Source organism: Thamnophis sirtalis, unplaced genomic scaffold, assembly GCF_051295495.1.
Source record: "Thamnophis sirtalis isolate CommonGarterSnake01/CBP01778 unplaced genomic scaffold, rThaSir2_p1.2 scaffold_5, whole genome shotgun sequence".
NCBI lineage: Eukaryota > Metazoa > Chordata > Lepidosauria > Squamata > Natricidae > Thamnophis > Thamnophis sirtalis.
The window spans coordinates 65,054,396-65,074,630 of record NW_028261385.1 but is presented as its reverse complement, the minus strand read 5'-3'; the positions used below and the strand labels follow the sequence as shown (position 1 = coordinate 65,074,630).

Below are 20,235 nucleotides of genomic sequence, written 5' to 3'. Positions count from 1 at the left end.
GGGTCATCAGTTCAAAGATATTTCCTTACCTAAATAGAGAAACAGAATGACCAAGGTTAGGTAAAAAAAGCAGTGGGAGTGAGAGCGACTTCTGACTTCCTGATGCTTTCCCATTGAGTTTCTTTATAGGAAGCTGGCAGAAAGCATCAGAAATCCTTCTTTCCTCCCTCCCTCTCTTCCCTTTGCTTGTGGGAAGCTTGCAAGGAGAAAGTCAGTGGGATAGTCAGCAATAAGTTGCAAGTCCAAGACCAAACGGCAGATAAGAGGTTGCTACCAGATGGGGAAAGGAGCAAGGAAGTGCCTGGGGCTACCGTGATATGGGATGTGTCATATTGTGTGGGCTGTAAAGGATGTGTGGGTATGTACCAGAGATGCCACATATGTCAGGGAGACCAGTGTCATTGTAACTTTGAAAATAATCTAGTTTCAGTGTCAAAAATTACTTGAAGACATGGTAACATAGGAAAAAATAATTTGCATGTCTTTGATTCCCCCCCCCCTTCCATCTTGTTATGTATTATTGGCACTGAGTTGCAGAATGCCCAATGCGCAGCTTTTCCTAGAGGGTTTAAATTATTTAGGAGCATTTCTTCTGTTCCTGAGCATAATTAACCCTTTAATGTTTATAAACATTACGGTATTAACATGAATAAAGGCCTTGTGATAAGAGAAAGGTTCTTAATTTAATGGGTTTAATGAAGATTACATCTGGATTATTGAGATTGGAAGCTTTGAATGTTTTGATCTGAAAATTATAACTCAATATTGATGTTCTGATTTTAAGCACATTAAATTCTACTACTATGTTATATTTTAAATCCTGAAGAAGCTTTGATTGTTGCAATGTACTGAGCTAAATAAATAAGCATCCTTCATCTTATTGAAATTTTTAGAAATACATTATTAGTGGTGTCATACAGAATTGTCTTTAGAAAGTCGTGTAAAGGAGGTACTAGCTGGTACCTCCAATGGTGGATATTGATGATATTTCATATATAATCAGGGGTGTGATCCTACCGTTTTAGCAACTGGTTTGCTTTGCGCATGCTTTGTGTGCACTTTGCATTTGTGCACTTGCTGCACAAGTGCATGCACCTGACATGTACTGTGTGTGTGTGTGTGTGTGTGTGTATGTGTGTGTGTGTGTGTGTGTGCAGTTTAGAGAGAAATCACCTTCCACAGGAGGAAAACAGTTGAATAATCCACTCTGCCATGCCTATCAGCTGGATTTCAGAAAAGGGAATATAGGTAAGTATAGCGCAGGGGTGGGTGGCTGGGCCCAGCTGATAGTCAGAGCTACCAGTTCGCCTGAACCAGTAGAATCCCACCCTGTATATAATGTGTAATCATCTGGTCCCAATCTAACATTGAAGTCTCCCCCTAGTAAGACCCTGGCTTTTGGATGGTCCAAGAGGAGTTTACTAATATAGTGTTCCAACTTCATCCATACTGCAGTGGTTTCAGCTTTTCTTAGCGATTGTGGAAGATAAACATTAATTATTAAAAGCAGGACAGAGTCCATTGTGAGGAGAAGGGCCATAGCCTTATGTTTTAAAGGAGAAATAAGAGGCTGAATCTTGGGAAAGGCATACAAGATCTTGCTGATCTTGAGGAGCACAAGACCTTTGGCCGAGGACTTCTTTCAAAGAGTTTTATTATGGAAACTGCAATATATTTTCACAAAGCAAAATATTTTTCACTCCCTATGATGCTGGTTCAGCTTTGGAATGTCTTTCTCAAAGAGATGTGCATTGTACCAACTTTCAGCCACCTGTTTGAGACATTTTTATTTAGCTATATATTTTAATTTAAATAATTACTCTGCCTCCCTTGTAATTTGTCTGTATATGTATAGGTTGCATGTGCGTGCCTGCTATTTTTCTTTATGTTTGTCAAGAGTTGGGAGAAAACCAGTGGAGTCTACCCAGCAAAAATGGCAGTCAAGAAACAAATTCCATATTCATCCTGCAGTCCCAGAACTTTGCAGGGCTGAAAAAATTCCTTTGGGAATTTGTGAGGCTGTAGGGACAGGGAGAAAAAAAAGCAAACATCCTTTTTTTATTCATTCCATTCCTGTACTTTTGAGATGTTGCTCTCCTATTTTTCTGCAATATGTTCCACTTCATGTAGTTCACAGTCTACATCGGGGTGTCCAACTTAGGCAACTTTTAAAGACCCATGAATTTCCATTCCCAGAGTTCATGCTGGCTGGGAAATTCTGGGAGTTGAGGTCCACAAATCTTAAAGTTGCCAACATTGGACATCCCTGGTCTACCTTCTTGGACATTACTCACATAATGAGTATTTATTTATTAATGTAAGTAGTCCTTGTTTTTAGTTCAGTGTGCTATCATCAACACCTCAAAACAGAAAAGAACTGTTTCAGGAAAAGTACATGTTTCCATTTAAAAAGTCCCACCTTGCCAATTAGGCAGCATGGTGGCTTTGCAGTTAAGATGTTGGGCTTATTGGCTGGAAAGCCTACAGCCCAGGTTCAAGATCCAAGAGCCACATGACTGAGTGAACTCCCATTCTCGTCTCTGCTCCTGTCAACCTAGCAGTTCAAAAACACGCAAATGTGAGTAGATAAATAGGTATCCCTTTGGTGGGAAGGTAACAGTGCTCTGTGATGTCATGCTGGCCACATGACTGTGGAAATGTCTTTGGACAGTGTGGCTCAATGGCCTTGAAATGGAGATGAGCACTGCCCCCTATAATCGGCAATGACTAGCTCAGGGACTTGTTAGCTTTACCTTGCCAGTAGGACCGAGAAAGATCCTTGTCAGGAAGTATGGAGACACGAATCAATCAGGATTATGCTGAATACCTGAAGGATCTTCTAACACAAGAACGGCATTGATCTGCCTAGCATATGCACTCTATACTTGGGTCCTGGGAATGAGAGACAATTAATAAACAGCTCAGTTCAAAACAAAATATTGTGAAAGCACTTTTGTAATGTGTTTGATGGAGGTCCAACACAGGGAATTTTCCACAGGTGAGAACTCCTACCTTATCCCCTCCGTGGCTGCTGGCTTTTCCACCCTCCCTTCCATGATCAGAGTGTGAACCTTTTCGCTATCCAGCCCCTGACCTAATGAAACGTATATCCTGAATATTTACTAAAGTAGTGGTGGTGATGATAATGATGTTAACAACAACAAAAGTATTATTACAGATATTAAGGATTGGATTTAGGAGATGTATAATCCATGCATCCAGCATGCAATATGTTTCCGTTTGGTATAACCTTCATAATATTTTACAACAATAGAGTAGAGATAGTTCTTGACTTACAACCATTTGTTTAGTGACTGTTCAAAGTTAGAAGAGCACTGAAAAAGTGGCATATAATCATTTCCCACAAGACCATTGCAGCATCCCCATGATCATGTGATCAATATTCAGATGTTTGGCCTCTGGCTCATATTTATGATGGTTGTAGTGTCCCAGGTCATGTGATCCTCTTTTGCTAGCTTCTAACAAAGCAAAGTCAACGGGGAAAGCCAGATTCACTTAACAACTGTGTTATTAGCTTAACAACTGCAGTGATTCACTTAACAATTGTGGCAAGAAAGGTCATAAAATGGTGCAAAACTCAGTTGTCTCAGCCACAGAAATTTTGGGCTCAGTTGTGGTTATAAGTCAAGGACTACCTATATTGGGTTTTTTTTTTTGTCTTTAAATTAGATTTTTTAATAACCTTAAGATATGATGTATATGAAATCGGCTGAGATTGCTGACAGTATTCTTTTCCTTTCTCTTATTATTTACTAACTGTATTATTTTTGTAGCTTCTTTTTTCTGTCTTTTTAAAAAAAATATTTTTATTATTTACATACAAGTATATTGAACGCAGTGTGATTGTCCTGGCATTTCACTTGCCATAAAAACAACAGTGAAAACAAATAACATACGTATATACTACAGTGCTAGTATACAATTATTTTTGACCATCAAATTCATTCTAATACCATGATGCATATATAATATCTCATTCCAGGTCCGCCTGCCCTAATTTTTTCATATTCTGACTTTCACCTCATGCTTCTAATCATTGTTAGAATCTATTCCACGTGTCATAATATTCTGTCTCTCCTTGTCTCTTATTTTTAATGTTAGTCTATCCATTTCTGCACAGACTAGTATCTTCCTTATTATCTCCTCCTCTGAAGAGATGTTTTCACTCTTCCATTGCTGAACATACAACATTCTTGCTGCTGTCAGGATATGTAGTATTAGGTCAGTGGTGGGTTGCGGATTCCATTCCAACTAGTATGGTTCAAACGGGCTTGCCAGCATCCACATGGACATGCACATGCGTCTTGGCGCTTCTGCGACCTCCGTGACGCTCCAGCTGCTCAGTGGAGCGTCGTGCAGATGTATGCGCTGTACGCATGCGCTGAAGCACTGAAGACATAAAAGGACGGTAAGAAGCGAGGGCGGACGGGCCCGCCGGAGCACCGTACTGGAACAGTATCCAGTGCTCGGGCTGGCTCCGGTACTCCCGTACTGGGGCGTACCGCCTGCAACCCACCACTGTATTAGGTATATTGTTCCTTTATCATAGTCATCTGTTATAATGCCTAATAGAAATAATTCTGGCTTGAGCTCTATATGTTGTCTAACCATTTTTCCCTTTCTTTTTTTCTATCTTTACATCCATCCGTCTTTCCCAACCATAGGGATCGTTTTATTGTTCCACTTGGCCAATTAGTTTCTCATTTTTTTCTTAAGTGCTGAAACACGGTGAGGGAATAAGGAGCCTGGGGTCTGCTCAATAACTGGTGGCTATTTCTTTCTTTCTTTCTTTCTTTCTTTCTTTCTTTCTTTCTTTCTTTCTTTCTTTCTTTCTTTCTTTTTTCCATTAACTTTGGAAATCCTGGGTGGCTCTGTGGGGCACTACTGAGGTGGGATAAGCCTGCTCCCAAAATTTGAAAGGGGCTGTGCAGAGGTTCTCTCAGTTCTTACTTCGGTGGTGCTGAAGATAAGGTCACAGATGGAGTGTCATTTCTGAGTGTGTTAGGCTCTTGAGAGCCAAGGAGAGAGTAGCGGGAGGGAAGAACTATATCAAGTTACAGGGGAATCTTTGTTTCTAACTTTAGGCCCTTCTTCAGTTATCAGCAATGACGACGATTCGGCAAGTCCCCTTCATCACATCTCTAATGGAAGCAACACGCCATCTTCTTCTGAGGGAGGCCCGGATGCAGTGATTATTGGAATGACAAAGATTCCTGTAATTGAAAATCCTCAATATTTTGGAATTACAAACAGTCAACTGAAGCCTGACACATGTAAGTACATATTTATATATATTTATGTGTATGTATGTCTATAGATGTCTTCTCCATGTGCATGTAATTTATGATTGATTCCCCTCCTTTCTGATATTGATTATGAATGTTAAGTAACAGGCTATCCATATAACCATAAACGTTTCTTCAGATTATAACGTATGGGTTTAATAAATCTTATTTTATTAGGTGTGGTTAAGATTGCCCCATTGTTAATATTTTCAAATGGAATAAATCCAATATATGAATTCTAATTATCTTTTATTTCTTTGGCCAGAGAACAAATATTGACCTTTAAAGTTTAAAATATGTTTTTTGAATGAATACAATTGCATATTCAGCAGGTGAAGTAAATTTTAGTGATTGTTAAATCTGTTGAACAGTGAAGGCCAAATGGTGATCAAACTGTGACACGTTTTGGATGAAATCAGAGGTATTTGAGTGGATAAAAACGATAGTTGACTCCATAGACTTTGAGGTAAAACCAATAGCAGACATACACACATTTCTATCACCTATTCCTTTTTGGGATAAGCAGCATTATTTAAAGCATTAGAATCTGAATAAGAAATTGTGAGCCAAAGAAAGGCACAATAATGAAATAAGAACAATAAATAAAATATTGCTAGTTTTCATCAATAACACTCTTGATGCATTTTTAATATTTTCGTTCCTGGAAAATCATGTTTACTTCCACCGCATGTATCCACTAAATTGGACATGGCTTTTTTGTTCTTTCAAATTCTTACCTTTCTCTCTTTGGGAGGATTTCATCAGTTCCATCTGACTTCCTCTGTCTCCCCTTTCCCCTTTCCCTTCTCTATAGCATCCCCTTCCTCATCTCTATTTGTTGTGCTCATGTGTTCTCTCCACAGCCTATGTCAGTGATGGCGAACTTTTTTCTTATGGCATGCCAAAATTGTCCGTGCATGCTATTGTGTGCGCACATGTGCCTACACGTGCCCAACCCAATTCAATCCTCCCTGCACACATGGGTGTGTTACGCTCCCCCCTGCACACATGCACGTGTGACCCCTTCCCAGGCTCCAGAATCTTTCCTTCTCTTCCTGGAGAGGGCAAAACAGCATCCCCTGCACACACACCCCACCTCCGGAAGCTGGAAATAGATCTTTCTGAATTTCCAATTGATCCGTTGGGGCTATTTTTCACCCTCCCCAGGCTTCAGGAAAGCCTCTGGAGGTTGGAGAGGGCAAAAAACAGGCCCAATAGGCTAATCAGAAGTTCTGGTTGGTCCGTTGGGCCTGTTTTTCACACTCTCCAGCCTCCAGAAGTGAAAACAGCCTCCCCGACCCTCTGGAAGCCCAAAATCAGGTGGCCAGTGCGCACATACATGCTGGAGCTGGCAGCTGGCGTGCCAGCAAATATGGCACGTGTGTCATAGGTTCAACATCATAGCCCTATGTCTTCTGCAACAGCAATTCATTTTGTATTCAATGCACACTCATTCAGGACCCATTCATTTCTAACCCTATTCCTTCTTTAGCACGCACCTTCTTTAGGCTGCCATGACCACTGTATTTGTCTTATTTGTATGTTATTCCTAACATACAGGTAATCCTCAACTTACAACAGTTCATTTAGTGACCGCTCAAAGTTACAACGGCACTGAAAAAAGTGACTTATGGCCGTTTTTCACACTTACAATCGTTGCAGCATTCCCATGGTCACACGATCAAAATTGAGATACTTGGCAACTGGTTCATATTTATGACAGCTGCAGTGCCCCAGGGTCATGTCATCGGCTTTTGGAATCTTCTAACAAGCAAAGAGACACGGTGCTCAGTGGCTAAGATGCTGAGCTTGTTGATCAGAAAGGTCAGCAGTTGGGCAGTTCAAATTCCTAGTGCCATGTAACGGAGTGAGATCCCGTTACTTATCCCAGCTTCTGCCAACCTAGCAGTTCGAAAGCATGTAAAAATGCAAGTAGAAAAAATAGGAACCACCTTTGGTGGGAAGGTAACAGCATTCCATGCCCTTTCAGCATTTAGTCATGCCAGCCACATGACCATGGAGACATCTTCGGACAGTGCTGGTTCTTTGGTTTTGAAACAGAGATGAGCACTGCCCCCTAGAGTCAGGAACGACTAGCACATATGTGCGAGGGGAACCTTTACCTTTACCTATCAAGCAAAATCAATGGGGAAGCCTGGCTACTAACTTCACAACTGCAATGATTCATTTAACAACTGTGGCAAGAAAGGTCGTTAAATGGGGCAAAACTCACTCAAAAATAAATAAATTTGGAACTCAATTGTAGTCATAAGTCAAGGGCTAACTGTATTTACTATCACATCCATGTAACTGAATGGGCAAAACTCACAATCTTTCATGTAACGAATTTAACTTCTTTGGATACATTTCCTTCTCTAATAAATTCACTGTTTACTATCTTTCCACCAGCATTTATACATCTTTTAAAAATTCCATCATGTCTTTAATGAATCTATTTACTCAGAATTGGGTTTTTTTTTGGCCATGCATCTTTAACCTACAATTCTTCACTCCATATTCTCTGTGGAAAACAACCACTATGATCTCAGACTTAAGCATTTTCAGAGCTATTCCACAGTCTAATGTTGAAATATCAATCAACAACACTGTATCATGTTGCATACATAAGTACACAAATATTCCCATCCCCAATGGGCACCATCACTGCAAGCATTTCTTTACCCACAAATACATTTGAAATACATTTAAACAACCATGGGAACATTATATATCCTTGGCTTAATCCTTGCTCAGTGTTGCACGTTTGTTAAGTGTCCTGTTTATTCTCATACATCCTTTACTTCCAGCACATATAATGCCTTTAATGCATTCAGGATCTAACCTTCAACTCCATATTTGCATAAAACATTCCATAGTTTAAGCCTACTCACTTTATCACACATATTCTATAAATCAACAAAAGTACAACTCTTGTCACATCTATACAATTCACAGGGTCCTGTGGAAGAGAAAAAGCCATTCAGCACAATTCCCCAGATTTTGCTCATGGTCACCAGTATGGACAGAATTCCATACATACATACAAACATATTTGCAGGCACATTTGGCAAATCAATAAACTAATTTCCCCTGTAGTTGTGGCATGCACATAAGTTACCCTTCGTTTTGTATAGGGGACGACAACTTCCTTCCAGTTTTTGGGCACAGAGGTTACCTTTGTGCACACTTGGAACAAGTTGCACTGCCATTCTGTAAGCAAACCATACTTGTAGTTTAATGTTTTCCATCTTCACTCATCATTTTTCAACATTTTTCACAGCATTTCTGCTTTACTTTTTTGGGTGGGTGGGGGTTGCAAACGTTCAGAGGAATGACATCCCATTATCATTTCCATGCGTTCTATCTCTTCAAATTCATTCCATTTTTTTTCCATTTAGTTTTTCGTTCAATTAACTTTGCTGCAGGCTCCCGATTTAGCTGTGTTCCATCTAGTCCAGGGGTGTAAAATTCAAGGCTTAGATCTAGAGCACAGGGCCACCCTGGAAACAGTGAAGGACTGGCCTATGGTGCCTCTGCCAGCAAAAATGGAGCTCAGGAGGACCACATGCAGCCCACCCGAACTTCGGTTGCAGGAGGCTGTAGCAGACAAAAGTGGAGCTCGCGGGCCTGTTTTCGGTGGCAGAGCACTCAAGCCACCACAGGCACTCCTGACACATGTGACATCAAGCTGGTCATGCCCAACCTGGCCATGCCTCTGCCCGAAATCAAACACAACCCTGATGTGGCTGTCAGTGAAATTGAGTTTGACACCCCTGATCTAGTCCCTCACAACATCTAGAAAGCAGATAATGACCTCTCCCAATGCAAGATTCCATGCAGAATTTAAATAGCTTCAGGAGAGCACTCAAGGAATCAAGGTCTGAACTGCTGTTCCTTAATAAATAATGGCTAAAACTGTCCAATCAGGAAGGAGCAAAAGAGTATCTCCTGCCCCATCCTTCACCAGGACAACAGCATGGCCAATCGTTCTGAACACAGCCAAGAGGTGTAATTGGAACAGGAAGATTTTTTTTTTGGTCAATCGCATCCTTAATAAAGATAGATACCAAAATGTTTCAGTCTATAATCACATCTGAACCCTAACTGAAAAGGCATGTTCTTCACATAATTGGGTCATAGATCACTAACTTTGACCCATCACACAATCTTGGCTGCCCAAGGTTTTCAAATATTAATAAATAATAGATTATAGCCTTGGTCATACCCATTGTATTTGCATCATTTCCTGATAACAGTATAAGCAATACTGATAAGTTTTGCCACATTTGGGGCAATAGACCACAAGTGTAACTGAAGCCCACTTCTACCCCAAGTGTGCTCACACTTGTTTATGTGCACCGAATCTCCAATCTAAACACTAACCTAGATTTTACTGTCATTCCACTAAAATGGAACCATATGCAACTTATCAGTGCACATCTCTAGTAAACTTTTAATTTATTTCAGTGGTATAAATCTACAACTTCATAAAATAAAAAATGAAACATGTATTGAACTGTACAGTATATCTTTACAGTTACCCCCATGCTGGAAGAGATATTACAGATTTGCTTATATTTCCAAGAGAAATTGGATCAGTGGCATCTGCAGCTCCAAACAGGCAAGGTGGTGGTTTTGAAACACAACTGAAGCCCTGCCCTTTTGTATATTTGTGTAAATCAATGTACATTCCAAAAGATTGGATTGGAGTGCCACAACTGGCATCGTTCCTCTTTTGACCACCCTGGTGGTTGATGCTAAATTGCACCAGCCTAACTGTAGTCAATGTCAGTGGATTCTCAATATTCAGTAACAGTGTTAGTTCACATGATCAATAGGTTAGTTGTCCTTTTTTGTAGAAATAAATGTTTTGCCTATTTCAATAGTGTTAAATATCCTAACTCACAAAATATATATTTACACTGGAAACAGAACAAATTATAAAAGCTGTATCGGTATGACAGATTTTTGACATATGCACTTAAACAATTGTAAAATCAATAGGCATGTGAGTACCAAATACAGTAAGTTCACTTCACAATAAGGACAGCTTATTCTATAGCCTTAAATAATAATTTAAAAATACAAGGTAGTTGCTTAATTTGGAACTTGTATGCGCTTGCTAAGCATGTAGAAATAGATGTATATGTTTAGTTGGAGTTAGAAGTCTAAGCTTGACTCCCATGCCTGAGTAATTTCCCCCTCCCCCAAATTGCAACTGTTGTCTAAATTGTGGCCCCAGCTTCACGCCAATACTACTACTACTACTACTACTACTACTACTACTACTACTACTACCACCAAAAAAGAAGAAACCTAAGAAAATAACTTAAAAAAATATTAAATAATATCATATTATTATCAAATCCTACCAAAGTTCATTTTTTTCGAACATGTAATTTTGAACAGTTCTCAGTGTGGTCCTTGCCTTACCTTGTCTTGCCTTGCCTTGCCTTTCCCTTCCCTTCCCTTCCCTTCCCTTCCCTTCCCCTCCTCCTCTCCCCTCCCCTTTCCCCTCACAAAGAATGGCTATTTTTAATGAACATCAAAAGCTGGGAAGGCAGTAAATTGTTCAGATAAATTTGGATCCAAGTATTTAACTAACCTTCTTTTAAAGACTTTTGTCCAATATATTTTTCAATTTTTTATTTAGTTTGTCACCCATGTACAAAATAATAGGAATAAGAATAAACATGAATAAGGAACACAGGAAATGGGTACAAATAAATGGGAACAGTAGGACGGGGACATTAGGCACGCTGGTGCACTTATGCTCACCCCTACTGATCTCTTAGGAATGGGGTGAGGTCAATAGTAAACAGACATGTACAGGATTATCACAAAATAAGCCAGATTTTTTCCAAAAACAAATCCAAGCACCTGCTCTTCATCTCTAAACTTTAATTTAAAATTAAATTAATTTAATTTTATTACTTGGTTACATTAATCCAACCAGAATAAATATTTCTATACATTGAAATCTGTTCCTACAACTGGTTTTTCTTGATCTTGTTTAAGGGGGGGTGAAATGTTTGTACTCAGTGCAAACAAAAACAAGAACCAGAGGTGGAGGAGAAATTCATTCCATTCAAATTCCTAGCTAATTCAATCAAATAAACTTCCAAAACTGAAGCACAAATGACAAAGCAATTTCATGTCTTGTGTATTTCTGAGAAATGTTTCAATGCAGTAGCCACCTCAGTTATATGCAAAAGCCACTCAGTCCACTCAGATGCTGCATTGTGTATAATAACAGACAGTGGCTCCAACTCATGCAGCTCAAAGAAGCCCATTCTTTCAGAGTTACTCTAGCATCCAATATGTGGCAGCTACCAAGATTTTCCAATAAATGAAATCTCTGGTCCTTCTTGGAGAACATGTTGACTCAAATATATACAGGTGGTCCTCAATTTATGACCATAGTTGAGCCTAAAATTTCCATTGCTAAACGAGACAGTTGTTAAGTGAGTTTTGCCCCATTTTACAACCTTTCTCATCACAGTGAAGAAGGGAACCAGTGCAGTTGTGAAGTTAGTAATGCAATTGTGAAGTGGATCTGGCTTGCCCATTGACTTTGCTTGTCAGAAGATCTCAAAAGGTGATTGCATGACTCTGGGACACTGCAACCGTCATAAAGATGAGCCAGTTGCCAAGCATCCAAATTTTGATCCCGAGGATGCTACAATGGCCATCAATGTGAAAAATGGTCACAAGTCATTTTTTTCAATGCCGTTGTAACTTCAAACGGTTGCCAAATGAAATGTTGTAAGTCGAGGACTACCTATACCTATACCCATCGATCTAGAATCCATTTCATTGCCATTAATTATTATTACAGTTGCCACTGTGATGTTTACTGTTTCTATATGTTTCAGATGGACCCTAGTGCAGTTCTGATGAACCTTTTCATGCTTTGAGTGAACAAGAGGAGGAAGGGAACAGGACTGTGCTCTGCCCCTAGTGCTTGTGCGTCCTGCTGGCCATGCCCCCCCTCCCATGAACTGAGTTCATTTCCTCCAAGGGTGGCTCCTACACATATACACCTATATGTACATAGGGACTTTCATGCAGTCTGGCATTCAGTGTGTGACCAGGGTTTTAGTCTCATGCTAGCCTTTGTGCGTTCTACTGTACTCCTACAGGTATCCATTTTATGTGTTTAAGCACATAGGGTCTACTTTGTCTATTTGTATGCTTGATCCAGTGTAACGCATAAAATGAGGTTATTATTCAAGTTGTTCTACTATCCATTCCTTGTTGCAATTACTTTCTTTGGAATTTTACTTTAAGCTGTACGGGGGGCGGGGTGGGGGGGGAAACAGTTTTAATTTTTAATTCCTAATGAATTTGTGTTTGTGTTTGTTGTTATTATCTTTGGATTAAAATCTCTAAGAAACATTAAGGTAAGAATGCTAGGAGTAAATTAAAAGAACTATTCATGAATCAGTCAAACTTCTCTCTAATTTGTTATTAAATGATCATGTAATTAATCAAGTGTCTGTACTTGCATTATGTTCCTTGCCTCTGGCAAGAGTTCCAGAGGAGAGTCTGGAATAAAAGCAATTGTTGATTCAACAGACTTGTTGTTGACAAGCTGGTGTTCAATTATAATAGTAATGTTGTTGCTTCCAAAGGATTGTTTCCACAGCGATGCAATCAGAAGCAACATAATGAGTAACCTATTAATGTGTTGAATACTCTGTTGGCATCTTATTCTTCTCCTCCTCCTTTTCCTTCTCCCCAAATCCTTCTGCTTCATAACCACTGTTCCATCTCCTCCTCCTTCTCTTCCAAAAGGTCATAAAGTATTTTTCAATTTCTGCTTATCAGATTAGACTTTTAAAAAATTTGGGGAAAAATTTGGACAAGACGGCAATATCATTGTTCTCCAGGTCTACAAGTTCTAACACTTTTGAGCTGGGATGCTAGAAAAATTGTATGGACATAATTAAATTAACGTCCTAAAATTCACAACAGATAACAGAGCTGTTGGATGTTGCTGTTATTTAAACATATGCAAACACTGTTTCCAAATCCTTATTGGAACACAAAGATCCTTTGAAGCACTACTAGAGAATGAATATGAAAAGCAGAGTTGAGGGTTAATTTGAAGGTGGTGTAACTAGGTTTTTAAAAAACCCTTTAAGTTCCAAAGTTTAATGTTCCATTTTCAGATGGGATTTTCAGATCCTGCAATTTCAAGAGAAATGTGTATCCGGTAATTCAACCTATTAGATTATTTCACACAATACAGAGATCTGAACAAATTATTCTATGTCTCTCCCCGCCCCCCCCCCCCACTTCTACTATTCCAAATTGGAGGGCAGGATCAGGATTTTTTTTTAAACAGGACAAAATGAAATGAAAATATAATAAAAGCGTGCCAATTTCTAATACAGGTGGTCCTCAATTCACAGCCATTCATTTATTGACTGTTCAAAGTTACAATGGGACTGAAAAAGTGACTTATGACCAGTTTCCACACTTGCAACCATTATAACATCTCCAATGGTCATGTGATCAAAATTTGGGTGCTTGGCAACCTGCAAGTATTTATTATAATTGTGTTGTCTTGAGGTGATGGGATCACCATCTTAACCTTCGCAGCCAGCTTCCAACAAGCAAAGTTAATGGGGGAAACCAGATTCATTTAACAACCGCATCATTCACTTAATGACTACAGTGATTCGCTAACAACTTTGGCAAAAATACCCTTGTAAAATGGGGCACTACTGATGTAACAACTGCCTTGTTTAGTAATGGGAATTTTTGGTCGTAAGTTGAGGACTACCTCTACTTAGAAGGTGGATAAGAGGTCTTTAATTTTCTTTTTATGACTCAGTGGCATGGGACTTTCTCTTCACCAGTACTTCCCAGAAATTTATGAATGCCGAAGCAATTATGCATACCCTATGGACATTCTAGGAAGCAACCCTGCTGATGCATATCAGGAGAACAGTGTGCACCCAGAAAATACTTCTGTGATTGTATCAATGTTTGAATCCAAGAGGTGTTAAGACAGCTCAGTTTGTTTACTGAGAACAAGATATCAAAAATCCTTAATGGTAGCCAAGTTTCCCCATGCACATTTGAAAGAAACGTCATCATTAGAGTATGAGATTATATCAAGAATTCCTCAATGGGGCCTAAGGAAAGTACTTTGGGAGGGGGGGGAAGGAAGGTGGAGATTTACTTCTGAGTGTGGTTTGTTTGGTGGGTTCATTGTCACATCCTGGTTGCTGCGGTATAAAACTCTTCGCTGTGATTGAGTGACATATCACTTAAGTCTCATCCCCAACCACTGCTAAGCAAGCTGTTGTTCCAATTTAAAAGTGGCACCTCCTTTTCCCAACATGAAACATTTTGTGAAGAATGATTGACACAAGGGATTATGGGGATGTCAGAAATGTTCCAGATGGTTCAGCAAGTGCTGCCAAAACCCATCTTTCCCATCCCGTTGCTGGTCCTTGGTCTGGGCTATTTTGCCCTTAGATGGGAGAGAGACTGAACACCTGGTCTTTGTCTCTTAACCTTGAAACACTGAACTCTAAGGAGATCAATAGATTCACCGCACGAGGCTCCAGTTGTGGGTACGTTTTGTGTGAGTCCCTGTGTGGGTTTGTGTGCTGGGCAAGATCACAAAGTAGGTGGATAAGTGAATGATAAATATGCATTCACAAACACAAAGTGGGATGAAGGTTTGTGTGAGAGGAGGCTGCTTCCCTGATTAACATAGATTCATGGGGGAAATTGGTTCCATTGATAGAAACTGTAGAACACGGATGTCAAACATGTGGCGTCATGTTGCCATCATATGACATTGCGATGTTTTTCCCTTTGCGGAGCTGGGATGGGTGTGGCCTGCATGTGACGCATGTGACGCATCTGGCCCAGTTTGACACCTCTGCTCCAGAAATACAGTAACTTTGAGAACTCTTCAATTCCAACTTCTCTGTTTTATATTTCAAACCAAGTCATCCAAACACAGATTTCTGGGATGGGGGTGCTTCGACATAAGTATAAATACCTTCTGATAAGTTGACTTCAACTTATCATTTTCATTTTATGGGATGATAGACCTTCTGCCAGTAGATAGAAGGATAGAGGGATAGAGGAAACCCACCAGTCCCTGCCTTGAAACTGCCTGATATGAAATTGTGCAAAGGCAGTAAAATTGTCCAGGCTCCTTGCTAAAGTGCAAAATTCCCCAGATGTGAACGGAAACTGTTTGCCGGTTAACTAAATTGCAGATTTATATCTTGTGCATTTCAGTAATCATGCTGCTGACCAGAGCACCAACTTCCAGTCACAATCTTTTCAATATAGTGAATATACAAAAAGTAGGAGCTACAATACAAGCATCCTATGTGCCTCTATTCGTTCATTTAACGGGCTTAGCAAATCACTGACGTGGCAGTAGCTAACCAAATTTACTGTTTACCTCTGTGCTTAGCATACCATTTGAGGTAGCACAGTAAGCAAGGCACACTCAAATTTCTAAAGTCCTTAACACTTTAAGTTCTAACTGCTTTTACAGCCACATGCAATTCATTATAATTGAGTGCATTTTGACCCAAGCTTTCCTTTGAAAAAGAAATAGAATTTGTAGATAATCAGCTGGCAGGTTTTGCTAAGGCAGGGGAAGCAGAATGCTTAAAATAGTCATGCTGTTAAACTCTTGATGAAAAATATTAGTCTGTAAAAGTTGCAGGGAAAAAGAGTGGTAAGAGGCACATAAAAAGGAAGACAGACCAATGTCTAGCAGCTGTTTGCTTTTATTCACTGATGGCTTAGAATTATAGGGCTGGAAGGGACCTTGGAGGTCTTCTAGTCTATCCCCCTGCCCATGTCAGGACACCTTATCTCATTTTGAACAAATGATTGCTAGTGGAAGTTGAGCACCCACAAGTCTGGGAAGCAAACCGCTCCATTCATTAGTTAGTCTCACTGTCAAGAAATTTCTCCTTAATTCCAGGTTGGATCTCTCTTTAATGCGTTTCCACCATTGCTTCTTGTCCTATTCTCAGGAAGTTTGAAGAATAAGTTGACCTCCACTCTTTGTACCTGTCTCGTGAACTGAAGACAGGTATCATGCCACCCCTAATTCTTCTCTTTTTTAGAATAGACATAAGTAGTTCCCTTAACCATTCCTCATATGAGTTATCCTGCAGACACACACACAGACACACACAGACACAGACACACATCCTTTATCATCTTCATTGTTCTTCTCTGCACTCTTTCTAGGGTCTCATTCTTTTTTGTATCGTGGTGACCAGAATTGGATGCAGTATTCCAAGTGTGGCCTCACTAGTGCAGTATAAAGCTGTATTATTACTACCCATGATTTTGATGTTATCCCCCTCTGTTGATGCAGTCTAAGACTGCATCGGCTTTTTTTTGTAGCTGCAGCACACTTCTGTTCATACTTGAGTGGTGGTCTACTAGGACACATAAATCTCCCCCACAGTTACTATTCTTAAGCCAGGTATTGACTATTCTATTCCTGTGCATTTGATTTTGCCTTCCGAAGTGCAGGAGTTTTCTTTTCTCACCACTAAATTGCATCTTGTTAGCTAGGTCCAGGGGTGGGTTCCTGCCAGTTCTAACCTCTTCTATAGAAGAGGTTCCACAAATCTACAGTGCCATCTAGAACCGGATCCAGCTCCCTCCCCCCGCCCATCTGCACATCATCAAGATGAAAAGCGAGAGGAGGAATTCTGGGAGTTGAAGTTCACACGTCTTAAAGCTATCAAGTTTGAACACCCCTGGGTTTTTTTTTCTAAAGGGTTAGGGGTGCAAGGGTCTTGTAACTTGACAGCTTTAAGTCTTGCATGCTTCAAATGCCAGAGTTTCTGAGCCAACATTTTGGTTGCTAAGCAAGAGCATTGTTAAGTGAGTTTCACCACATTTTACAAGTTGGCCATGCCCACCCAGTCACATGGCTGGCAAGCCACTCCCACAAAGTAGACCACACCTACAGAAGAAGTTCTAAAAAAATTTGAAACCCACCACTGGCTAGGTCCCAATGCTCAAGTCTGTCAAGTTCCTTCTGAATCTCCTCTGAGGTGTTAGTAGTGCTCCCTAACTTGGTGTCACCTGTACATTTGATGTGTTCTCCTTCTATTCCCTCATCTAGATCATTCATGAACATGCTGAAGAACAGTAGCCCTAAAAGAGTAATTGTTCTCTATTACCAAAAGTAGGTTGTGGTCTACTTTATATTCAAACAAAATTCAAAATTTAAACAATATTTTGCTGGGCTACATTTCAGACAATTAAATAGCAATAGCAATAGCAGTTAGACTTATATACCACTTCATAGGGCTTTCAGCCCCCTCTAAGCAGTTTACAGAGTCAGCATATCGCCCCCACAGTCTGGGTCCTCATTTCACCCACCTCGGAAGCATGGAAGGCTGAGTCAACCTTGAGCCAGTGAGATTAGAACCGCTGAACTGCAGATAACAGTCAGCTGAAGTTGCCTGCAGTACTGCACCCTAACCACTGTGCCACCTCAGCTCCCAGGGAGTCCTTTCTTCATACCAGGTGTGTAAATCTGCAGAACCTGAGTTAAAGCACAGAAGGCATTTGAATCTGTGAGAGTATATTTTATTACTCTCTCTGATTAGCAACTTTCTTTGAGGAAATGCATTCATACACATGGGGTGTGGCGAATCAGGTTTTAGAATGTTAGCTTTTTATGTTGCTGACCATGAGTTTATAATCAGGGATGGGATTCTACCAGTTTGGACCAATTCAGGTGAACAGGTAGCTCTGAAGCTGGGAGCAAACCAGTTTGCTTTAACTTTCAGCTGGTCCCACCCGTCTACTAGTAGTGGGATTAAAAAAAATTACTATTGGTTCTGTGGGCTTGACTTTGTGGATGTGGCAGGGGAAATCTCCTGCAAAATCTCCATTTCCTTGCCACTCCAGGGGACGGTTACTGAAAAATCCCCATTTCCTCCCAATCAGCTGGGACTCGGAAGGCAGAGAATATATAGGGGTGGGGGCAATCAGAGGTGGTATTTACTGGTTCTCCGAACCATTCAAAATTTCCAGTACCGGTTCTCCAGAACTGGTCAGAACCTGCTGAATATCACCTCTGCCGCCCACTCCTGCACTATATTCAGTTATATTCCATTTTCTGAAGGCACAGCAGAGTGGATTGCCGTGCCTCAGCTGCTTTCCTCCCCAGCATAATGCTGAGGGTGATTTTTCTGTAAGCTGCACATGCTCAGCCCTCCGGTTGTTAAACCGGTAGGATCACACCCCTGCTTATAATGTTACTGTTTTAAAGCTCATCCAATTTGGGAACCAGTGCACTAGAATCCATAGGAAGGGAATTAAAAAACCATGGTGTCCCTTTTGTTGGTGTCACATTCACATGCAGAGGTACCAAAGGGAGAGGACCTCAACTTTACCTCTGTGTCCCCATGGATGGAATTGAGCTGGTGGTTTATATATTTTCAAGTTGATAAGCTGCATTTTCCACACTTCAAAAGTAAACCTGACCTCATTAGGTAACTGGCAATTCTATTGCTAAATGGTATGGTTGTGAAGCCTGACTGTGCTGATTTATGACATCAGTGTTGCCAGTTCTTGCTGCAGTCATTAAGTGAATCACCATAGATCATTAGGTGTGATGTCATATGCCTTGCCACTCCCTGATGGCTTCCTCATTGACCTTGTCAGAAGATGGCTGAGAATATTGCAAATGGTGAGCATGTGACTGTAAGACACTGGGACTACCATAAATGCAAGCTAGTTGCCAAGTACCCAAATCACAATTATGTGACATCAGGGACATTGCAACAGCCACAATTTCAGTCATAAATCTCATTTTTAGCACTGTTGTAATTTTGAACAGTCGCTGAATGTCCTGGTTGATAAGCAAGGACTACCTGTAGTTCAAATGCATCTGATACTTTAAAAAGTCTTTTCCAAATCCATCCTTGTGCTATTAATATTTGCACGCATACACCAGATAATTAAGCCCCCATGATATATAGATTTTTCCATGTGAATATAGGGAAGAGGAAATGGAGTTAGGCACAATCGAACTTTTGTTATTATTTCATACCTAGTTTGAAAAGAACACATTGAAAATCCATGCATACTATTCAAACATCTCTTCTAGTTAAACAAGCACATAGCCAGGTGAGAGTTAGGATGCCCAATAAAAAGGAATTAAATGCCTGGAGTCACTGAGAGTTGGGAGGCTTATAAATTAAATATAATATTACGATTGTTTGCACAGTCATCCAGATGTTTAGACTGGATTTGGCATTTGCATGCACAAATATAATGGACAATTTCTCACTGAGCAGCCAATAGACCTACTAAAAAGCTCTTTTTCAAAGCAGATGTTTATCCAGTTGGTAAACAGGTGCTCTAGGCCGTCTTAAGATAAATTAATTTAAAGTAATTGTCGCTGAAACGCTTAACCAGGAAAATAGGAGAAAAATCTGATTAAAGCAGCAAATCAACTGAGGTCTGGAGACTTTCTTTGATGCACAGCAGGTATGCTGTATACCTTTTTATTCTGACTAAAGTTTATTATGAATTTATCTCATTTATTTGGAACCAATTGGAAAAAAAATTCACACACAACAAAAGCTGTTTTAGAAAGCCAGCATCTTGAGTATTACTTAAAAAGAAATGAGCAATGTATGGAGTTTCAATAAGAACTATGGTGTGGGTCTTCTAACATGGTTTTTAGTCACCTTGTAGGACAATGGGTAGCATAAAAATTAGATAGATAGATAGATAGATAGATAGATAGATAGATAGATAGATAGATAGATAGATAGATATGGTTTTCCAAGCAAGTCGTGGCTTCTGATATCCAGCCATAAACAAATCAAACATAATTCTTAGTAAGTTTTGTGTAACCTATTGCCTGGAGTCATCATGCCTTAATCCTTACAAT

At 40.0% G+C, this 20,235-nt stretch overlaps 1 protein-coding gene across 7 annotated transcripts in view; it reads left to right on the top strand.

The window, feature by feature from the left end:
* The window catches only part of NTRK2 (neurotrophic receptor tyrosine kinase 2), a 197,893-nt gene that overhangs the window by 107,451 nt on the left and 70,207 nt on the right, over nt 1-20,235 (top strand). For 6 of the 7 annotated variants that reach the window (XM_087715937.1, XM_087715936.1, XM_087715938.1 and 3 more), the window contains one exon: nt 5,106-5,294. In XM_087715937.1, coding sequence (XP_087572063.1) covers nt 5,106-5,294 — 189 coding nt within the window. The remainder of the gene's footprint in view (nt 1-5,105; nt 5,295-20,235) is intronic. The other variant, XM_087715939.1, reaches the window with a different exon arrangement.